This window comes from Myotis yumanensis, unplaced genomic scaffold, assembly GCF_028538775.1.
Source record: "Myotis yumanensis isolate MYYU_CA2020_CCGP unplaced genomic scaffold, mMyoYum1.0.hap1 SCAF_23, whole genome shotgun sequence".
Classification (NCBI taxonomy): Eukaryota; Metazoa; Chordata; class Mammalia; order Chiroptera; family Vespertilionidae; genus Myotis; species Myotis yumanensis.
The window spans coordinates 6990254-7012959 of record NW_027223774.1 but is presented as its reverse complement, the minus strand read 5'-3'; the positions used below and the strand labels follow the sequence as shown (position 1 = coordinate 7012959).

General features: G+C 42.9%; 2 protein-coding genes across 2 annotated transcripts; one reads left to right on the top strand and one right to left on the bottom strand.

The window, feature by feature from the left end:
* Window positions 1–7810: 7810 nt before the first annotated feature.
* On the bottom strand, window positions 7811–9667 carry LOC139000398 (E3 ubiquitin-protein ligase RNFT1-like). Its single transcript, XM_070402629.1, is given in 2 exon segments — window positions 7811–9009; window positions 9011–9667. Coding segments are annotated over 2 exon segments (1185 nt in total). The 5' UTR covers window positions 9587–9667; the 3' UTR covers window positions 7811–8400.
* Window positions 9668–14981: 5314 nt separating this feature from the next.
* On the top strand, window positions 14982–17075 carry LOC139000320 (zinc finger protein 850-like). The gene has a single exon (XM_070402556.1). It carries the CDS (start codon window positions 14982–14984, stop codon window positions 17073–17075), a length of 2094 nt encoding a protein of 697 aa, XP_070258657.1.
* Window positions 17076–22706: the final 5631 nt, after the last annotated feature.

Sequence of the window (22706 nt, the reverse complement as noted above, 5' to 3'; positions counted from 1 at the left end):
AGTGGAATCCCTGGGTCAAATGGAAGTTCCGCACTGAATTTTTTGAGGAAAGCCCATACAGATTTTCATAATGGCTGCACCAGTTTGCATTCCCACCAGCAGTGTGCTAGGGGTCCCTTTTTTGTCTGCATCCTCCCCAGCACTTTTCATTTGTTGATTTGTTGATGGCAGCCCTTGTGACAGTTGTGAGGTGACACCTAATTGTTGCCTTAATTTCCTTCTCTCTGGTGACCTGCGGTTGGAACACAGTCCTTTTGAATACAAGCCCTCAACACAGTGCACAGCACACTGGGCCACAACTGAAGTTCTTACAGTGCTTTACCTGACAATCCACCCTGACTTTCCACACACAACCTTTTTTCACTGTAGGCAAAAGTAGTTTATTCGCATAACAGTGTTTGCCCATTTTGTCCAGTTACTGCGTTTGTTAGAAACATCGATGAGAGAGAAACATCGATCAGCCGCCTCCTGCACACTCCCCACCGGGGATGTGGCCACAACCAAGGTACATGCCCATGACTGGAATCGAACCCGGTACCCCTCAGTCCGCAGGCCGACGCTCTATCCACTGAGCCAAACCGGTCAGGATGTATTTCCCCTCTTAATCTATATTATTCAATTTAATTAGTAGGCCAACCAAAGAACCTAGAAAAAGAGAAGAGAATATTATTTTGCCCCTAGAATGTAATTTTCCTCATTTTGACCCACTTAACTCCTCAGAATAATGAAATACTGTTCAGGTTTGTCCGGCGATGCAGGCTGTGAATGAATTCAGACCTAAAAGAAGACATGCAGAGAGGAAGTTTATTTCACTTTCCAAGTGAAGAAAGGGCCAATATTGCTAGTCAATTCAGGGCACGGATAAAGGGTGGTTTCTGCTTTTCAGCTGTGCCTGTTAAAGGACAAGGAATGGAGGGATCTTGGAATGCACTGAAGTGCAGTAGATATGAGGGGCTGTCTTTATTTTTTAAAATATATTTTATTGATTTTTTTACAGAGGAGGGGAGACGGATAGAGAGTTAGAAACATTGATCAGCTGCCTCCTGCACACTCACTACTGGGGTTATGCCCGCCACCAAGGTACATGCCCTTGACCGGAATCGAACCTGGGACCCTTGATTCCGGAGGCTGACGCTCTATCCACTGAGCCAAACCGGTTAGGGCGAGGGGCTGTCTTTAAAAGTTACAGTTTGTTTGCTTTCCTTTAGACACTCTGGCAGATGTATAGGTAGGTGACTTGTCTGTAGTTTTCCCAAGCCTATAAAATATGACTCATTGGTGCGAATTCTCTCTGAGGTGTGACAACAGCAGGGAGGAGGGATAGCCTGAATGTAGCCTTGGAAGTAATCTTGTTCATAGGTTTGAACACAGGTGTTGAATTAGAGGAGCCAACAATCTTGGGGTTCAATTAGCAAGTGCTTCTCATAAATTATGGAAGGCCGCAGCAAAGAAAAAGAAAGACCTTTTTCTTGTCCTTACAAATACCTCCTCCACATTTAGAACCCAAAGATTTATTGACCTGAAGCTTAACTACTTTTAGGAGACAAAAAAAGGGACACCAGCAATATGGGGGCATTCTGTTAAGGAGGATTTGAATAATGGGTCCGAGGGAAATAAACCACTCATAGAATTTCTCCTCAATGGACAAGTTTTTTTTTTTAAATTAATTTTTTATATTCTTGATTTCTTACAGAGAGGAAGGGAGAGGGATAGACAGTTAAAACATTGATCAGCTCCTCCACCCCTCCTACTGGGGATATGCACACAACCAAGGTACATGCCCTTGACCAGAATCGAACCTGGCACCCTTCAGTCCGCAGGCTGATGCTCTATCCACTGAGCCTAACCAGTTGGGGCTAAACCAACTAGATCTAACCCCGTGGTTTGGAAAAAAATGATGGCACATACTAAACCTAGTAAGCATTGAGATCCTGGCATGCCATGGCCAATCTTACGAACTCACAGGCCAAAAGTAACCATATAAGATGGTTTGAAGTTAAAAGTTTCTAATTAAAAGTAAGCCTCAGGGTATGGAGGTCCTAGCCTTGTTTTTTGTTTTTATTTTGCAAAGGTCAGTTTTTACCTTATTAAGCCTGTCTATTGTCTTTTGCATCTGGGATAGCATACCTTTGGATTTTCAGGGAAATTTCTCTTTTACAGACTCCTAAGGCCACAATCTCCCAACACAGAAGACCACAGAGACCCAATTATTGTTATTGGGTTAAATATGAAGTGTTAACTATTCTATAACATTTAAAAAGAAGGTTATGTCTAGTTTTTTTTTGTTTTTGTTTTTTTATTTTTTAACAACTCCAAGTACTTTCCTTCCTTAACTCTCCCCCCTAATTTATCACCAGTGAATTTCATGTCACCTTCTTATGTTTTCTACTTTGAGTGTAATGTATAAAATAGGTGCAAAACTGCCATTCTCCCAACTCAATCTTTTGTTATTTTGCTTCCTGGCAATGTCACAGGCTTGTGTCAAATAAACTGAGAAAAATTCTCCACTGGTTTGGACATTTTTTACAACAATACCAAAAGCTATAGACTCATGTGAAGTAGGAGGAAGTTACATGCAGGGGTATCAGCACATGATTAATCCTCACTTGAGGATGTTTTTCTTTTTTTTCCATCCCCTCTTTCCCTCATGAGATTCCACACTGCATTCCATGCTTCCATGTCTCTGAATTCACTACATTCATCAGGGGTTTTTTTTTTTTATTAGATTCTATATTTGAGTGAGATCAAGTGATACTGTCTTTCTCTGACTCACTTATTTCACTTAGCATGGTGCTCTCCAGGTCCCTCCATGCTGTGTGAAAGGATTAGAGATTCCTCCTTTTTACTGCCGCTTAGTATTCCATGGTATAAATGTACCCCAGCTTTGTATCCACTCATCTACTGATGGGTACTTGGTCTGTTTCCAAATCTTTACTATTGCAAAGTGTGCTGCTATGAATGAAGGGGTGCATATCTTCCAGCAGATTGTTTCAGGTGTCTTGGGATATAATCCTAGAAGTGGAATCACTGGATCATATGGCAGTTCCATATTAAATGTTTTGCAAAAACTCCATACTGATTTCCAAAATGGCTGCACCAGTTTGCATTCCAAACAGCAGTGTACTAGGGTTCCCTTTTTTGTACATCCTCGCCAGCACTTTCCATTTGTTGACTTGTTGATGGTCGCCATTTTGAAAGTTGTGAGGTGATACCTAATTGTTGTTTGAATTTGCATCTTTCTGATAGTCAGTCACTTTGAGCATTTTTTCACCTGCCTCTTGGCCACCTTATCCCCAGTGCAGCCCAGGCAGAGCTGCCCTTTGGATGGCATCAGAAGCAGATTCCTTTAAAGTATGAGTGTCTGTTTTGTGACATTCACTTTGTGCAGTGCATTCAGTGGAGGCAGGTTACAGCGAGTTAGAGACGTGAGCAACCTCTGCAAGTTACAGGGGACCTGAAGGAGACACATGCCATATGTCCTGAATGAAGAAACAATGCCTGCCATTCAGAATGAGCAAGTCCTGAAGAAAGATATGCAAAACCAGCCCCTAAAGTAAGCCAGTCATGTGTACCAGAAACAAACTTGCTCCAGAAATCACTTCCCCTGAAGGCGCTCGAGGATACTTAATATTATTGGTGTGTTCTTGGGCTTTTTGCCCCTAAATCCAGTCCTGGATGCAACTGAGAAGATACAGGATCCTGGCCTTTGAGCGGAGAAACTACATTACCCAGAAGTCCATGCAAGGAGTGGCATCAGGCTGAGCCAATGAAGGCTCAGAAAAGCCATTTCCCTGTGGCCGCTTCTGTAGGGCGGGACTGGGAGTCCTTGTGGCGGGATTTTTGTCTTCTCAGGTTTTTGTCGCAGGCGGTGAGGTTTTCCTGGTCGCGCAGTCCCGTGGAGAAGGCCGGAGAGTGGTGCTCCCTGTCACACAGCCAATGGTGGAGCCTCCAGTGGTGCTCACAGCTCCCACGTGGGATTGAAGCTCGGAGTCGCCACCCGGACCCACGCCAGGGCCGGGACAGGGACCGCCATTCCTGCAGCGGCTTCTGCTCCCGCCCCGCTCAGCCCACAGAGGGCAATGGCGGCGCCCCCGCTGAGGAGACGGGCTGAGGTGAGTTCAGTCCCCCAGGCCCTCACCGCCTCCTCACACAGACACCACAGCCTGGGGAGGGCGCCTGTCCCGTCCTGCAGCTCAGTCCCGCGTGGAGGACCGTGAGGAAGGCGGAGGGGAGAGAGGAGTGTTGTGGCTTCTGAGGACACAGCAAGTGCAGGGCAGAGAGGACGGGGGTGACTTGCATCTGAAGGTCCCTGAGGATGTGGCTGTGAGTATTGACGGAAAGAGCAGAGGCTGCAGGGAGGACGGCACAGACTCATTCGGGGCTTTCCCGGCTGTGGATCCATCAGGGGCCTGGGGTGGTCGTGGATCCGGCTGGACTACAAGCTCCCTACACGCCATATGCCAAGTTCATGGGTGAGTCCAGGGAGATCCAGTGGCATTGGAGCCGGAATGGGGCAGAGCTGGGGAGTGATCCTGGGGTCTGAACATGGGAAGGGGATAAGAATTACCCAGTGGTGAGCACATCTGGAGGAAGTGTGAGCTGATGGTCCCGGGAGCTGCTATGGGGATTTAAAGGTGAAGCATAAACCCACGCTTGGCTTTGTCTTGGAGGCAGGATCTAGGAGACTGCAGTGGTGTTGCTTGGCTGCAAGGCTGGGGCCCTGCAGGCATCGCCCAGACCTTAAATGGCATTGCTCTCTACCCTCCACTCCCCCAATTCTTCCCACCCAATCAGGCTGCTTGACTTAGGGCTATCACAGTGAGTAATGGGTCTGTGATGAGAGAGCAGCCTGCACTGACATTAGGGCCTGGTGTCCACAGTAACTAGGGGCCCTGGAGAAGGTTGAGGGTGGGGAAGATGTGTAAGGAGTGAAATTACTGGTTCTCAGAGAGACAGCTCTGGTTTCAATTGTCTCGATTCTGACAGGTTGGCGTGACCTTTGAGGACATTGCCCTGTACTTCTCCAGGGAGGAATGGAGCCTCCTTGATGAGGGTCAGAGACAGCTGTACCTGATTGTGATGCTGGAGAACTTTGAACTTATATCCTCCCTGGGTAAGACCCTCACTCTACTCTCTCCAGTGACCTGAGCTCGGCTTTGCCATTTGCCAGGCCCCATCCCCCGGGGTGTGCTCTGTCCTCTGGTGTAGACTGTGGTACTGCTGGATTTTTCCAGTTTCCTGGGTAGTTGCTGTCCTGGGGTGGGTTGGTCATTTCTGCTGCTTCCTTCTATTCCTGAAGTCCCAATACTGCCGGCTGTACTAAATTCACAGGAAAGGACTTGTGGTTGGTAGTGTTGCAGGAAACCTAAGGGATTCTACCTTGATCAGTGGGGAAAGCATTTTCTATATTCCTGTTGGTCATGTATATATATTTATTTAAGAATTGTCTGTACATTCTTATCCTATTTATTAACTGTATTTTTTGGTTAAGGATTCTTTTGATTACCTTGTATATTTTATGTATTAACTGGAGGCCTGATGCACGGATTCGTGCACTGATGGGGTCCTTGGCCTGTCCTGCGCCCTCTTGCAATCTGGGACCCCTTGGGGGATGTTGGACAACAGATTTTGGCCCAATCCCCACACGCCAGGCCTAGGGACCTTACCAGTGCATGAATTTGTGCACTTGGCCTCTACTATGCATATAAGATGTTTTGTTAATCTCTTCCTGCTCTCCCCTCTCCCCACTTCCCTCTGACATTCCTCAGTCTGTTCCATGTTTCCATGCCTGTGCTTTGAGCATCTACCCACTGTTGGTCAGTTTGCGCCAATCCTACCAGTCTAAGGGTTGCTCGGTCGTTTAGGCTTTTATATGTATAGATTGTTTATTACATGCAGAACACATGTATTTGCATGTGCTTAATTGTGCTTATCAGATACTGCTTTCCTAGGCCTGCTTTTCTACAAAGTCCATAATTTTGGTAACAGTGCATTCAGCAGTCTAGTGCAACCATTTTTCCAGCAAGCTCAGATGCTTGTTACTAGTGCTTAGTAACAAGTTTGCTTTTGAGACACAGTCGTGGCATTATTAGGCTGCAGTATAGATCGTGTTCACATGCCTTTATTATTCCCTGGGAACTCCGCCTATTTGTGTGAATTTCTGTCTATATTTGCAATATACTCATTATTGTGCTGATCAGAACAAAATCCACAATCCCTCCAAGCGATTCCCTCATATAATTTGGAAGTATTTCCTTCCATTCTATAGGTTACCTTGCATTTCATTTTGTTTATTGCTGTTGTGCTGTGAAGAAGCCTTTTTCTTTATTTGTTGCCATCTGGACTGTTTGTTTTTTCTATTTTGTCTGACTGTTGTTGTACATTCAGAAACTCCTGTCCAGAACAAATCTCCAAAACTTTTTGTCTAAGTTGTCCTGAGCAGTTTTAAGTTTTATCGCTGATATTTAATTCTGTCCTGCAGGTTGAGTTAAATTTTACCACTGGTGTCCATTATTGTTGTTTTACATGTGACTGTTGATTTTCAGCAGCAGCATTCATTGAAGAAACTATCTTTCCCTTCCTCTGTGTCTTGCAGCTTTGACAAAGATGACTTGAAAGGATGTGCCTTAGTTTATTTCTGTGTTTTCTGTTCTGTCCTATTGATATATGTGCCTGTGTTTCTGCAGCAACACATTTTGCTTGCTTTTTCTTTGTAATAAATTGAAGTCAGAAAGTATGATACCACCAGCTTTGTTCTTGCTCAAGTTTGTTTTTGCAATTCGAGTTTTTAGTTACATACATTTCAAGAATCTCTTTTCATTTCTTTGTAAACACCATAATAATTATCCTCAGCATTGCATTCTTCTGTAGACTGCATTGTGTACTATGGATATCTTCACTATATTTCTTTTTAAAAATTCTTTAATGTTTAAAGTATTACATACAGTATTACATGTGTGTCTTCTTTCCCCCATTGACTACAGATGAGTGATATTTATCTTTCTCCAACTGGCTTATTTTGCTTAGTATAATGCTCTCCAGGTGCATCCATGCTGTTTCAAATGATAAGAGTTCCTTATTTTACAGCAGCGTAGTATTTTTTTTTAAATATATTTTATTGATTTTTGACAGAGAGGAAGGGAGAGGGATAGAGAGTTAGAAACATCGATCAGCTTTCTCCTGCACACCCCCTACTGGGGAGGTGCCCGCAACTAAGGTACATGCCCTTAACGGGAATCGAAACTGGGACCCCTCAGTCCCCAGGCTGACACTCTATCCACTGAGCCAAACCAGTCAGGGCAGCAGGGTAGTATTTTATCGTGTTGATGTACCACAGTTTTTTAATCCACTCATCTACTGATGGGCACTTAGGCTATTTCCAAATCTTAGGTTTGGTAAATTGTGCTGCTGTGAACATAGGGGTGCATATGTCCTTTACGATTTTTGTTTCTGATTTATTGGGATATGTTGCTAGAGGAGCGATTACTGGGTCAAATGGCAATTCCATTTATAATTTTTTGTGGAAACTTCGTACCATTTTGCAAAGGGTCAGCACCAGTCTGCATCACCATCGGTCGTGCACAAGGGTTCCTTATGTCCATGTCCTCACCAGGACTTGTCGTTTGTCCATTAGTTGATGATAGCCATCGTGACAGGTGTGAGATGATATCTCATTGTCGTTTTGATTTGCGTCTCTCAGATAATTAGTGACTTTAGGCATGTTTTCATGTGTCTCTTGACCCTCTGTATGTCCACTTTTGAAAAGTGTATATTCAAGTCTTTTGCTTATTTTTTTTTTTTTTTGTAATCCATGTGAATTATTTTAATAGGTACTTCAAGATAGTCCATGGCACTATACAAAACGCAAGATCACAAACATTAAAACCGATGGCAGGATTGTATGTATGAGGTCAACAAACAATACATTTAAATCATGTATTTCTCATTGATTGCTAATCATACTATAGAGAATAACACAATATTAAAATACATCACCCTCAGTAAATCTTCACTTAGAAAATCTGTTACAAGTAAAATATAGCATTTAGAATGTTCATTTAAAAATACAACTTTTATGAAAATTTTAAGAATTTTTAGAATTGGAAATATAAAAGTCAATGCAAAAGAAAATTCGACTTTCAGATAATGTGTATCTTAAAATATTAAAAATATTCTTTATTCTGAAAACAATGTCAGGAAAGAATACCTGAGTTCCTCTAAGAACTGGTTCTAGTTATCCAATTGCTTTTTTGGTAAAATTAACAAGAAAACATAATTTAACACTGCAATCATCTGTCAAATGATTAGGATAGAATAAATGTCGCATATGCATTAGGTTGAACAATCGTGATAAACTGGACTACAACACAAGTGTTTTGTGGCTTTAACAGTTTATACAACTTAATATATCTGGAAGTCTGATGAAGTAGCTCCATCTTTCCATCTGTTTATATGGTCTAAAATCACAGTTCTGCACAGCGGACATGTTTTCTCTCTGTCAAACCATAAGGTAATGCACTCTTCACAAAATATATGCTGACAGATGAGAAGAATTGGCTTTTGAAATTCAGCTTGACATATTGAACAAATATCATCCACATCTGAACACTGTCTCTTGCTGGCAGCCACTCCATAACTTGGTCGTGTAAAAAATTTTCTCAAAACTTGTCTGAAATTTCTTAGATGTTCATAAAAGTCCAAAAGTTTTAGTATGAGGTAGAGTAAAGCCAGCAATATTCCAAGACTCCTCCTTGTTATATTACCAAACTCCCCATAGCTTATAAGGTAACGAAACCAAACTGGTACGGGAACAAAAGTTCGGTAATACTGACATAATTCTTCTAAAAGCATGTACCAGTAACCCTTGGATTTAAAAGGTATGATGAAAGAAGGCACCAATAAAATAAGGCATTTTAAGCCCATGCAGAGGAATTTCAGGATGAAATCTGTAATTCCAACAACCCAAAGTACTTCCCAGAAGCTCGAATAGTCCAAAGTAGGATTTAAAAAAAATTAAGCTGAGATAAAGTGACTGAGAATGAAAGGTGTAATATAAAAGAACAGAAGATCCTGCTAAGAATACCAGTAACCAAGCACACTGAATCTTTGAGCACCTTTCTCTTAGAAAAACCTGATTTACAATGCTTTTGTCTGCATACATAAAAGTTGTAAGCAGTCCAATTCCAAGAGAAATTCCTGTTATATGCTGCATAACAAGTTTGACACCCAGAATCAAAATATATGGAAGACTCTTTTGCAGCCACTTGAAGAGATATCGGAATTCTGAGTAGGAGCTACTACCATGATCTCCAGACTCCATGGAAGTATCACCAGGCTGCCTTGCTTGGTTACGGGACTGATTCCGTGAGTGACTCTGTACACATCCATGGGTACAGCTATGGACACCTGACCTTATATTTCTGGAGCTTAGATTTTCAGCACATTCTTTAGGTGTGGAGTTAATCTGGATATGCACATCTCCAGAATGAAGACCAGAACCTTCTGTCAATCTTGTGTGGACACTTTGGGAGGCTGAGGCAGCCTCACTGCCTGCAGCTCTTTGCAATTGGCTACAGTTGGCTTGCATGACCCTTGAATACTTTTTTGTGATACAGATTTCTTTGCTTCAGGTCTCTGTCTGCTCATGACGACGAGCAGACCGAGGCGGCGGCGGCGGCAGGAGGAGCGGGAGCCGTGGCCTCGCGATCCACGGTCCGGGCCATCGCCTTCCAGCCCCCTCCCCGCGGCTCCGTCCTGCTCTGCGGCCCTTTTGCTTATTTTTTGATTGGATCGTTTATCTTCTTTTTGTGAGGATGTATGAGTTCCCTGTAAATTTTGAAGGTTAAACCCTTACCAGAGATAACATTTGCAAATATGTGCTCCTGGGCTTTCTTGTTTTTTGTTGATGGTTTCATTTGCTTTGCAGAAGCTTTTTATTTTGATGTAGTGCCATTTGTTTTTGTTTTTTCTTACTTTCCATTTCCCTCAGAGCTGTACTTGTAAAGATATTGCTAGGACATATGTCTGATATTTTGCTGCCTGTGGATCCTTCTAAAATGTTTTGGTTTCCCCTCTTAGGTTTAAGTCCTTTTCCCATTTTTAGTCTATTTTTGTATATCGTATAAGTTGGTGGTCTAGTTCCATTTTATGCATGTATCTGTCCAATTTTCCCAACACCATTTATCGAAGGGACTGTCTTGACTCCATGGTATGCTATTTCCCTCCTTTGTGAAACATTGAGCATAAGGGCTTGGGTTGATTTCTGTGTTCTCAGTTCTGTTGCATTCTTCTCTGTGTCTGTTGTTGTGCAAGAACCAGGCATTTTTGTGCTATTGCTTGGTATCTGATCTTGTGATTCCTCCAACTTTGTTCTTTCTCAAGATTGCTGTGCCTATTTGGGTTTTTTTTTTTTAATTCCATATGAATTTTTGAAGAGTTTATTGTAGGTCTGTGAAATATGCCCTTGGTATCTTAATGGGTATTGCGTTGAGTCTATAGATTTGTTTGGGTAGTATGGACATTTTAATTATGTGGATTCTACCAATCCGTGAACACGGTATATTCTTTGATTTGTTTATATCTTCTTCTATCTCTTTTTTCAACTTCTTGTAGTTTTCTCAGTACAGGTCTTTAACCTCCTTACCTAAGTCTATTCCTATGTATCCTAATAATTTTATTGCAGTGGTAGATAGGATTGTTTTTTTGTTTCTGTTTCTGTGAGTTGATTATTGGTGTATAAAAAAGCCATAGATTTGCGGGTGTTAATTTTGTATCCTGCTACATTGCTGAATGCATTTATTATATTTAGTAGTTTTTCACGGAGACTTTAGTGTTTTCCATGTACAATATTATGTCATCTGCTAATAATGACCGTTTTACTTCTTCTTTTCCAATTTGGATGCCTTTCATTTCTTCTTCTTGTCTGATCTCTATGGCTAGCACTTCCAGTCTTATATCAAACAGGAGTGGTACAAGTGGGCATCCCTCTCTTGTTCCTGTTCTTAGGGAAAGTGGTTTTAATTTTTGCCCATTGAGTGTGATACTGGCTTTAGGTTTGTCACATAAGGCTTTTATTATGTTGAGGTATGATCCCCATACTCTCACTTTGCTCAGAGTTTTTCTCAAGAAAGGGTGTTGGATTTTGTCAAATGCTTTTTCTGCATCAATTGATATGATTGTGAATTTTGTCTCTTATTTTGTTTATATAATGTACCATATTTATTGGTTTACAGATACATTACTATCCTTTTTCTTTTTTTTTTAATATATTTTATTTATTTTTTACAGAGAAGAAGGGAGAGGGATAGAGAGCTAGAAACATTGATGAGAGAGAAACATCCATCAGCTGCCTCTTGCACACCCCCCAGTGGGGATGCGCCTGCAACCCAGGTACATGCCCTTGACCGGAATCAAACCCGGGACCCTTGAGTCCGCAGGCTGACGCTCTATCCACTGAGCCAGACCGGTTCGGCTACATTACTATCCTTTCATCCACAAATTAAATCTCACTTGGTCATGGTGTATGATCTTTCTAATGAAATGCTGGATCTGATTTGCCAGAGTAATGTTGAGGATTTTAGCGTCGATAGGGCTCACTTCTACTACAGTGGGCCAGCTTCTGTGCAGAAGACACCCCTATGTTATGGGATTTGCTTCACTTGGGCTTTGGTCCTCAGTGAGTCTGCCCCTTGAGTGTGTGGCTTATGGATGTGAAGAGTTGTAAGCTGCTATAATGACACTGACCACTGGGTACACTGGCTCTTGGGTCTCCAAGGAGGTGTAAAGTCAGCCAATGCCTGGGCACACCCAGCTGGATCTACAGAGAGATTTGTAGATTCTCCTCTTTGTATCGGGTTTGGAAATGCCCTGATGAGGCCCAACCTTGAATAAAGGGAGGCTAGTGCTGCTGCCGCATCTTGGGCCTTTTATTGATAGGTTTGGGGCTTCCAGACCTAACTGCAACTTTTTTGACAGGATTTAGTGTGGGAAGCCACCTATTGTCTTCACTAGGAGAGGGGTGTGGACAAGGAACCAGGAAGGCTGGTGACCCTTGAAGCCCTGGCAAAGGTCAGGGCTGTGCACCCACTATTAGTCCAGACAATGGTAATTCCTTGCTAATGGCTAGTCTCCCTGTTACTGGAAATTGCCTGCCTAAGGGCTCTGGGTGTATCCCAAACCAATTTAAGGTTGGTGAAGCCTGAGCACCAGTGGAAGTCCTTCCCCTTGAGTTGAACTTGCCCACCTGGCCCCCCAATATTTCCAAATTATTACTTGTCTCGTCTCTTTCATTTGTGTGCGGCCCTCTTCCAGATCCTGAACCACGCGGGACGACCGGAGGAGACAAACAAACAAACATACAACCTTACACAATTTAGCCCCACAAGACAGGCCATTCATATAGAAAAGGTGCTGCACGTAGCTTGTGTGGGGTTTTACACTGGATATAAAGTGAGGTCTCAAGGAATCTCCAGAGTGAAGCAAACTGAAATGGTTGTCAATCAGACCTACGATCTGTGATGTCCCAATGTAGGTATAATGACCCCTGCGAGCACCTCTGTCTGGGAGAAAGCCGCCCCTTAGTTCCTGCCCTGATGCCAGGCAGTCCAGTTTCTCCTCATATATGTCTTCATCCACCCCTCCACCCTAGGACCTTCTGGTTCAGGACGTCAGAGGAAGCGGTTGCTTGTAAGTTCAGTATTCTCATTTCGTAACATCAACCTCTCTTATGTTTTGGGGTTCATAGTTCGGGTATAACGTCTTATGTTTCATTTCTTTCTTCATTTCATTGAGGCTTGTTTTTCTTTGTTTTTTTGTTTGTTTTTGTTTTTTACTTTAGTCTAGATCAAAGTTTACCAATTTTTGTATTTGAGAAAAGTATCTGTTAGGTATTTTGTTTATTTTGTCTAATCTCCCTTTAATTGATGCTTGTTCAAATATTTCTTGTGTCATTTCTTTGCAACCTTTCGGTTTATTTTCTTGTTTTGTTTATAGATTCCCGAGATGGAAAGTTAGGTTTTTTGAGATCTTTTTCATAATGTACTCAGATTTGCCTACAAAATTTCCTCTTAGAATTGTATTTTGTGAATTTTATACATGATTTTGATAGGTTGTCTTTTTATTTACTTTGTCACTAGACTGTTTTGCCTTAAGTTTTGGGTTTGGCTACCTTGAAATTGTTATTTATATATTTATTACTGCTTTCGGATAGAGAGGAAGAGAGATGGAGAGAGAGAAACATCAGAGTGAGGGAGAAACATCAATCGGCTGCCTTCCCTACACAAGCTAACTGGAAATGGAATCCACATACTGATATGTGCCTTCACTGCCAATAGAATCCTCGACCGTTTGGTACTCAGGATGATGCTCCAACCAATTGAGCCATACTGGCCAAAGCATTCTGAGGTTTCTAAACACACAAATTTTCAGGTTTTCTTACAGAACAGGCCACAAGGGTCAATGAGAGCAAAAGCACATTGGCTGCTGTAGGCTCTGACCCTTGTTTTTGACTGTCGGTATCTTCAATTGTATTTGTTCACCCAGTCTTTCCAGTCATTCTTTCTGTACAGTTCTCCTTTATTTGCGTCTGTAATACTTTAGTCTTCATAGTACTCTTATTCCATTTTTCTATGGGGTTTTTGTTCATGGAAAGCTGTCTACTTGCACTGGGATAGGGGAAGAAGCTCATCTCTCTGATCCTCCCATCGTGCTGATGTCACTCACATAGGTCTTTTGACTGTGATCTCATTTGTCCTGTTGTTCTACCACAGTATTGACCCTCCATGTTCTTTGTATCATTTATCCCAAGCAATGCCTCAAATGGGATTGAAGGGGAAGAATCATTTGTGCATCACAGAAGAAACTTGACTTTATGAATGACACAGTGGACCCTAGGCGGTCTTTCTTTGGGGAAGGGTAACTGGGAAGGAATTCACGACAGGCCTTTGTTATGTTCATAGGTAACAAACCCAGTGTTTTGTTAGTTGCCCATGCCTCAACGAATTATGCTTGTTTGTGATAATTGATGAAACTTTGCACACAATTTAGTTGTAATTATGATCATTTCTACTTAGATTCCCAGCCCACGAATAACCTTAACCTCTTTGGACTTTGCACCTCTGCCTCTTTCACAGGTCTCTCTTTACTGCAAGCCAACATTGGTTCAGGCCTGCAGAACCTTGGAGAACACAAGTGTTGTTATATTGAAGTTGTATATCCTGTGATCTAATACAAATAATTTTTAGTACTTTGAGCAACTTGAAATTATTCCACACAGACTCACATGGTCAGATGTAAGGTCCTAAAGGAAGCCATTTGTGCAAGAACAATGAGTAGAGCCTTCCTCTCTTCTTTGTATCTACTCCTATGATTCTGTCCCTCTCTTGGTGAGATTTCCATCATCAACTCACTTTTGGAGCCACGTTATTTATAAGAGTAATTTCCTCACTGTCTACCTTACTCTTGAAAATCTTTCTAGGCTATCAGCCGAAACCGGTTTGGCTCAGTGGATAGAGCGTCGGCCTGTGGACTGAAAGGTCCCGGGTTCGATTCCGGTCAAGGGCATGTACCTGGGTTGCGGGCACATCCCCAGTGGGAGATGTGCAGGAGGCAGCTGATCGATGTTTCTCTCTCATCGATGTTTCTAACTCTCTATCTCTCTCCCTTCCTCTCTGTAAAAAATCAATAAAATATATTTTTAAAAAAAGAAAATCTTTCTAGGCTATCATGCCTAGTCATGACAGTTAATCATTCGTGATAAAGATACTCTATTTTCAGCCGAAACTGGTTTGGCTCGGTGAATGGAGCGTCGGCCTGCGGACTGCATGGTCTCGGGTTTGGTTCCGGTCAGGGGCATGTGCCTGGGTTGCGGGCACAGGCGGCTGATTGATGTTTCTGACTCTCTGTCTCTCTCCCTTCCTCTCTGTAGAAGAATCAATAAAATATATTTAAAAAAAAAAAAGATACTCTATTTTCATAAGGTCAACATGTACCTCACCAGTATTTACTTTTATATAGGTTGCTGCTGTGGAGCAGAAAATGTGGAGGCACCGACCGAGCAGAACGTTTGTGTTAGAGTGTCACAGGCAAGAAATCCCAAGGTAGCCTTGTCTTCCCAGAAGAGGCACCCCTGTGAGAGCTGTGGAATAGTCTTGGGAAACGTTTTCCACGTGATGGAGCTGCAGGCAACACAATATCCACAGATGCTGTTGAGGTGTGGGGCATGTGCAAAAAAGTTTTATTTCAGTGTAAAATTTCACCAGCAGCATGTGAGAGAGATGATTTCCATTAGAGGTGTGGACAGGATCTCACTTGCAAACAGCTGCAATTTCACAAGTAAATCTCACCTTAGTTATCACCAGAGAGTTCACACAGGAAAAAAACCTTATCAATGCAATGAATGTGGAAAAACTTTTACCAGTAACACTAACCTTCGTAGACATCAGAGACGTCACACTGGCGAAAAGCCTTATCAATGCAGTGATTGTGGAAAAACTTTTACAGCTTATACTGGTCTCAAATGTCATGAGAGAGTTCACACTGGAGAGAAACCTTATAAATGCACTGAATGTGGAAAATCTTTTACAAATAACTCTGACCTTCACAGACATCAAAAAATTCACACAGGAGAAAAGCCTTATCAATGCAGGGAGTGTGGAAAAACTTTTCCAAGTACCAAGGGTTTCCAATATCATCAGAGACTGCACAGTGGAGAAAAACCTTATAAATGCAGTGACTGTGGAAAATCTTATACTGCTAGGGATACCCTACAATGTCATCAGAGAATTCACACTGGAGAAGAGCCTTACAAATGCAAGGAATGTGGGAAATCTTTTCAAAGTATCCAGGGTCTCAAGTATCATCGGAACGTTCACACTGGAGAAAAGCCTTTTAAATGCATTGAATGTGGGAAATCTTTTATCATTAAGGCCCAGCTTCGTAGTCATCAGGTCGTGCATACAGGAGAAAAGCCTTATCAATGTAGTGAATGTGGAAAAACTTTTACAGGTCCCAATGGTCTCCAATATCATGAGAAAGTTCACACAGGAGAAAATCCTTATCAATGCAATGAATGTGGAAAAACTTTTACAAGTCCCAGTGGTCTCCAATATCATCAGAGAGTTCACAGAGGAGAAAAACCTTATCAGTGCAATGAATGTGGGAAAGCTTTTACCACTAACCCCATCCTTCGTAGACATCAGAGAATTCACACTGGTGAAACGCCTTATCAATGCAATGAATGTGGAAAAAATTTTACATTTTCCAGTGGTCTCCAATATCATAGGAGAGTTCACACTGGAGAGAAACCTTATAAATGCAGTGACTGTGGAAAATCATTTACTGCTAGGGCGTCACTACAACATCATCAGATAACTCACACTGGAGAAGAGCCTTATAAATTCAGGGAATGTGGGAAATCTTTTATCACTAAGACCCACCTGCGTAGTCATCAGAGAGTTCCTACTGGAGAAAAGCCTTATAAATGCATTGAATGTGGAAAATCTTTTTCCCATCGCCCTGGTCTCCAATATCATCAGAGAGTTCACACTGGAGAAAGGCCTTATAAATGCAGTGAATGTGGGAAATCTTTTTCCCGTCACCCTGGTCTCCAATATCATCGGAGAGTTCACACTGGAGAAAGGCCTTATAAATGCAGTGAATGTGGGAAATCTTTTATCACTAATTCCCACTTCCACAGGCATCAGAAAGTTCACACAGGAGAAAAGCCTTATAAATGCAGTGTATGTGGGAAATCTTTTAAAGGAAGCTGTGGTCTTCAATATCATCAGAGGTTACACACTGGAGAAAGACCTTATAAATGCAATGAATGTGGAAAATCTTTTACAAGTAACTCAATATTTCATAATCATCGGAGAGTTCACACTGGAGAAAGGCCTTATAAATGCAGTGAATGTGGGAAATCTTTTATCACTAATTCCCAGTTCCACAGGCATCAGAAAGTTCACACAGGAGAAAAGCCTTATAAATGCAGTGAATGTGGGAAATCTTTTCCAAGTAGCGATAGTCTTCAGCATCATCAGAGAGTTCATACTGGAGAAAGCCATTATGAGTGCATTTAATGTGAGATATTGTGGGGAGCTGGCACGGCCATGGCATACTCAGTCCCAGGGCGCCTTATGTGCCATGCCATCTCAGCCTGGGTCAGTGAACGTGAGTGGAGGCGATGGGAGGATTAAGAAAAGACAGACAATAGAATGAAAGCTGGGTCTCCATGTGACGCTGCCCTCGGGTGGAGAGAGACTGCCAACGCCCACAAGCCGTGTCTTTATTTTATAGCAGATGCCACGAGGCAAAGTAAGGGCGTGATCAAGATGTTTACAACATTCTCGTGGGTTGCAATCCTACTCAACTACATGCACCTGAATTCTATCACTCAGGCAGGTGAGGCCAAGTGTTTGGGCTATAGGTTCAAGCTTACAATTATACCTATTGACTATAATTGTGCTGGGAAGGCTCTGCCCTCCAAGCTGGGACTTGCATGTGGCAATGAGAGGACTGTGTCCTCTCATCAGTCCAAAGCTTGAACCTCTCCAAAACACTGTAGCGCACCCCAAAAGATATCTCTCAGCCAAATTTGTAAATCCGCTCTGCACAAAAGAGTCCAAATGTGAAAATTTTTTTAGATGTGTGGGACATGTCGTTTCTCTGTTAGAATTTAACAATTGTGTAAGAAAATATGTGAAATCTCAGTCTGAATTACATCTCATACATTTCATCACTTCCATTATGTAATAACCACCAACTCTTTTTGTTGTTCTGTTTGTTAGTATTTCTGTTGGAACCATATTTGTCTATATTGCACTTTTCAACATAGGGAAAAGTGTTTCCATGTGTATGTCACTGCATATTTCTATTGCTGAAGGTATTTCACCTGAATCACCTATAAGCTCCCTACAGATGGCATCAGTCACCATCCTCATGTGCCCAGGAAAGCTAAGTCTGTTGTCTCATTTGTTGAAGAAAATTTGGAATACCTGAGCCCTTAGTTCTTTCTGGTTTCCCTGTGATGAGTTGCCACATAGGACTGATTACCATTGCCACCAGTAAACACAATGTTGGAGAAAAACTGCCATTGTCAGGGGCACAATTTCCCATTCATCAGATGCCAGTGATGAATTTATTGAGTTCCTAAGTCATCAGTGGGAGAACTGCCAGTCTCAGGTCTCTTTCTTTGCAAAATAATGAAAGTTTTTTCCTAGGACTTCTTTACTGTTGGGTGTTCTTTTGACTCTATTGGTTAATTTATAAGAGAAGGAAATATTATTTTGCCTCTATGATGTCATTTCCCTCATTTTCACACACTTCTTAGAAAAAATGAACACTGTTAAGGTTTGGCAGGTGATGCAGGCTGTGGAAGAATTTACAGCTAAAAGAAGCCGTGAAAAGAGGAAGTTTGTTTTACTTCCCAAGAGAAGGAAGGGCCACGTATTGGTTGTCAATACAGGGTAAGGAAGAAAGGCTGGTTCTGCTTTTCATCATTGGCTCTAGCTCAGTGGGCAGCAAAATCACTAGTCAACACAGCCAAATATCAATAGTACTTCTTCAAAGTAGACTCTGCCGTGCAAAAAACTGACTTCTGTGTTTGGGCTACGAAGTTTCAGTCGCACTGTATGTGCACGACAACATGTGGTATTTTGTGGGAAAGTCACACATGCGTGGCTTGCGAGCAGCAGTTTGCCGACCATGGCTCTAGCTAATAGAGAACAAATGCAGGGGCCTGTGGCTTTGCTGAAGTTGAGTAGATATGAGGGGCTGTCTTTAAAAAAAATTACAGTTTGCTTTCCAGGAGACAGTCTGGCAGATGTATAGGGAGGTGTCTTATCAGTATTTTCCCAAGCCTATAAAATATGACTAGATAAAAAGTTATGAAGAGTTCAAAAGAGGCTTGTTTGAAGAGGTGGAGGGAAGGAAACCTTCTATTAACTAGAGTCCTTGGTGCAAATAATGTCTGAGGTGTGACAATAGCAGGAAGGAGGGATATGTAAAAATTTAGCCTTGAAAGTAGCTTATCTTGTTAAGCAGTTTGACCAGAGGAGCTGTGTGAATTAGAGGAGCCAACAATCTTGGGGTTTAATTAGCAGGTGCTTCTCATAAATTGTGGAAGGCCACAGCAAAGAAAAAGACTTTTTTTTCTTTACAAATACCTCAACCACATTTAGAACCTAATACGTTATTGCTTGAAGAGTGACTCCTTCTAGGAGACCCAATAAAGGGACACCAGCAATATTTGTGGCATTGTGTGCATTAGGACTGAAGCAGTGAGTCCCGGAGTTAATAAACACTCATTGAATTTTCTCCTGAACCCACAAGTTCTAAAGTCCCCAGTATGGACAAAAATGATGGCACGCAGTAAACCTAGGAAGCTCACGAAGCCTGGCACAGCATGGTAAATTTTACAAACTCAGAGGCCAAAAGTAACCATATAGGATGGTTGGAAGTTACAACTTTCTAAGTAAAGGACTTTCAGGGGTAGTTATGTTCTAGCCTGTGTGTGAGTCTGTCAGTTGTCTTTTTGCATCTGGGATAACATAATATTGGATTTGATATTCAGGGACATTTCTGTTTCAGACTCCTGAGAGCACAATCTCCCAACACAAAAGATCACAGAGCCTCCATTATTATTGTGCTTTGGTTAAATATTAACTATTAATTAATTAATATACTCTTAGAAAGAAGTTTCTGTATTTTTTTCCTTTTATCCAATCCCAGAGATTTCCTTCCTCAGCTCTCCCACCTAATTTATCACCAGTTAGTTTCATTTCACCCCCTTTGAGTCTAATGTATAAAAAAGGTGCAGCCCTGACCGGTTTGGCTCAGTGGACAGAGCTTCCGCCTGTGGACTGAAGGGTCCCGGGTTCGATTCCGGTCAAGGTCATGTGCCTTGGTTGCGGGCACATCCCCAGTGGGGGGTGTGCAGGAGGCAGCTGGTTGATGTTTCTCTCTCATCGATGTTTCTAACTCTCTATCCCTCTCCTTTCCTCTCTGTAAAAAAAAAATCAATAAAATATATTAAAAAAATAAAAATAATAAAAAAATAAAAAAGGTGCAAAACTGCTATTGTCCCAAGCATTACTCAACCTGTTATTGCTTTACTTCCTGGCAACTGTCTCTGACTTGGGTCAAATAAACTGAGAAAAATTCTCCACGGGTTTGGCCATTTCTTACAACATCACCAAAAGCAATTGACTCATGGGAAGCAGGAGAAGGTTACATGGAGGGGTATCAGTATTTACAGGGACTCAACTGACTGAAGACAGATTTATAAACACAAATATAGAGAAGACCCAGGACCCAGAACCCAGCAAGCTAGAGCTCTCCCCTTGCTTTCAGAGAACAGAAGAAAATGCTACCCACCCTCAGCCTCCCAGCCTGGACTGCCAGCATAGCCTGCCCCCACCTAGCCCAAGGCTGGCTGGCCGCACAAAATGGAAAGCCATGTTCTGAGGCATGCCGCTGCCATACTGAGTGTGTCCTCCCAAAAAGAGGCTCAAAACCTGGGTTCCAGGGAGTTGAGTGAGCTCCACACTGAGGAAGACCAGCGCCCCATTTATAGTAGAGGCAGCAGGCAGGGCACAGTCCTCCCAAGAGCGGCCTGCAAGGGCAGCAGCCTCCCAGGCAGATCCTGCCCAAGGTCCCGCCAGCCCTGCTGCCCCAGGGAGTGAGGGTGCCAGCAGGGCCAGGAAGCCCAGTGGATGTTAGTGAGGATAAGAAAGGAGGGGAGGTGGTTTTTCCAAGCTACACTGGTCCCTCCCTCTTGTGTCCAGAGGCAGAGCAGCCAGTGGGCCTGTGGGCTTTGTGCCAGTCCAGCCCAGAGCCCTCCAGGAGTGGGCGGGAATCTGGAGCCCATCACCTGGGTGTCTTAGTGGATCTTGAAGGGAAGCAAATGACAACATAGCAGAAGGGGGGTGGGGACATGGTTAGAATTCAGAAGAGCCCCCACCTCAGGTGCCAGCAGATGCTTACCCCCTATTCTCTGGGGCTGGCTCTGCTACAGTGGTTCTGGGGGTGACCTGAGCCAGGACCTGTCTGCACGCGAGAGAATGTTTCAACCACCGCCTGTGCCCGTTCCCACGGAAACATGGTCCCTCCTGGGCTCCTTTGCTGGGTCTGAAAAGCAGTGCTGTCCCGGTCAACGCCCAGGTGGAGGTGCCCAGAGGAGGTGCGGGCAGGCAGCTCCCCCGAAGCCCCTGGTTCTGCAAGCTGGCATGTCCCATGCAGGCCGCCTGCTGTAGGAGGAAGGGTCCTCCTGCCTACAGACTCCTCTCTGATGCCAAGGGTAGGTCTCCTGGTGGCACAGGTGGCTCCGCCCAGACCTCTTCTGTGCTGAGAGGAAGGAGCAGCTCTGGGAGGGACACTCGCTCCCTGCACAGACCCCTCCTGGGGTAGCTAGGCCGCCTGCCTAACCCTGAACTTTGAGAACTTTCAGAAGCGTTTAACTTGGATCGAGGAACACTGAAAGCTTCATTTATTTATAGCTTCTTGTTTCAAAACAGTGTTGAGAAGAAATCTTTGGTTATTCAGACAAAAGCTGAGTTGATCGGAGACAAGTCATAATCTAATTGTTTTTGTGGAGGGCAGGAGCGAATGTTGCTGATGAAATAAATGTGAACAGAAGAAAGAAAGAAGAAAATGCTCAAAGCTCAGGTGACTTTGTTTTTATTGGGTGTTTACAGGTTTTTTAATCCTTACCTGAGGATGTTTGTTTTTACCCCCCCTCCCCTACTGTCCCTCTGAAATTCTGCTGTAATTTCTATCTTTCCGTGTCTCTGAATCCACACCATTCATCAGTTTTTTGTTCATTAGACTATATATGAGTGATATCAAGTGATACTTGTCTATCTCTGACTGACTTATTTCACTTAGCATGATACTCTCCAGGTCACCCCATGCTGTGTGAAAGGATAAGAGAGTCTTCATTTTTACTGCTGCATCGTATTCCATGGTATCATTGTACCACAGTTTTTTATCCAATCATCTACTGATGGGTACTTGGGCTCTTTCCAGATCTTTGCTATTGTAAATTGTGCTGCTATGAAGAGAGGGGTGGTTACTTTCTATATGATTGTTTCAGGTTTCTTAGGATATGTGATGTGTTTCCACCACATTCCTCGTGGTTCAGGGTTCAGGATCTGAAAGAGAGGCTGCACACAAATGAAAGAGTCTAGACAAGAGATAATAATTTGAAAATTGGGAGGCCAGGTGAGAGCCCATCCCAAGAGGATGGACTCCTCTTGTGCTTAGGCCTTGCCATCTTTTTATTCAGTTCGGAGTACACCCATAGCCCTTAAGCAGGGAAGTTCCAGTAACAGGTAGACTATCTTATCATTGCGGATTTACATGACTTTAGGTTGGGAAGTTGCTTCAGCTACCATTGTCTGCATGGAGCTCTGACCTTTGCCAAGGCTCAAGGGTCACCAGCCTTCCTGGCTCCTGGTCCACACCTCTCTGCTAGTGAAGACAATAGGCGGTTTCCCACAGGATATATTCCTAAAAGTGGAATCACTGGATCCAATGGCAGTTCCATATTAATATTTTTGCACAAATTCCATACTGATTTCCATAATGGCTCACCAGTTTGCATTTCCACCAGCAGTGTACTAGGGTTCCCTTTTTTCTACATCCTCGCCAGCACTTTCCTTTTGTGACTTGTTGATGGTCGCCATTTTGAAAGTTGTGAGGTGATGCCTAAT

Coding starts and splice junctions, on each gene's coding strand:
- LOC139000320 (XM_070402556.1), top strand. CDS start 14,982: ATGTACCTCACCAGTATTTACTTTTATATAGGTTGCTGCTGTGGAGCA.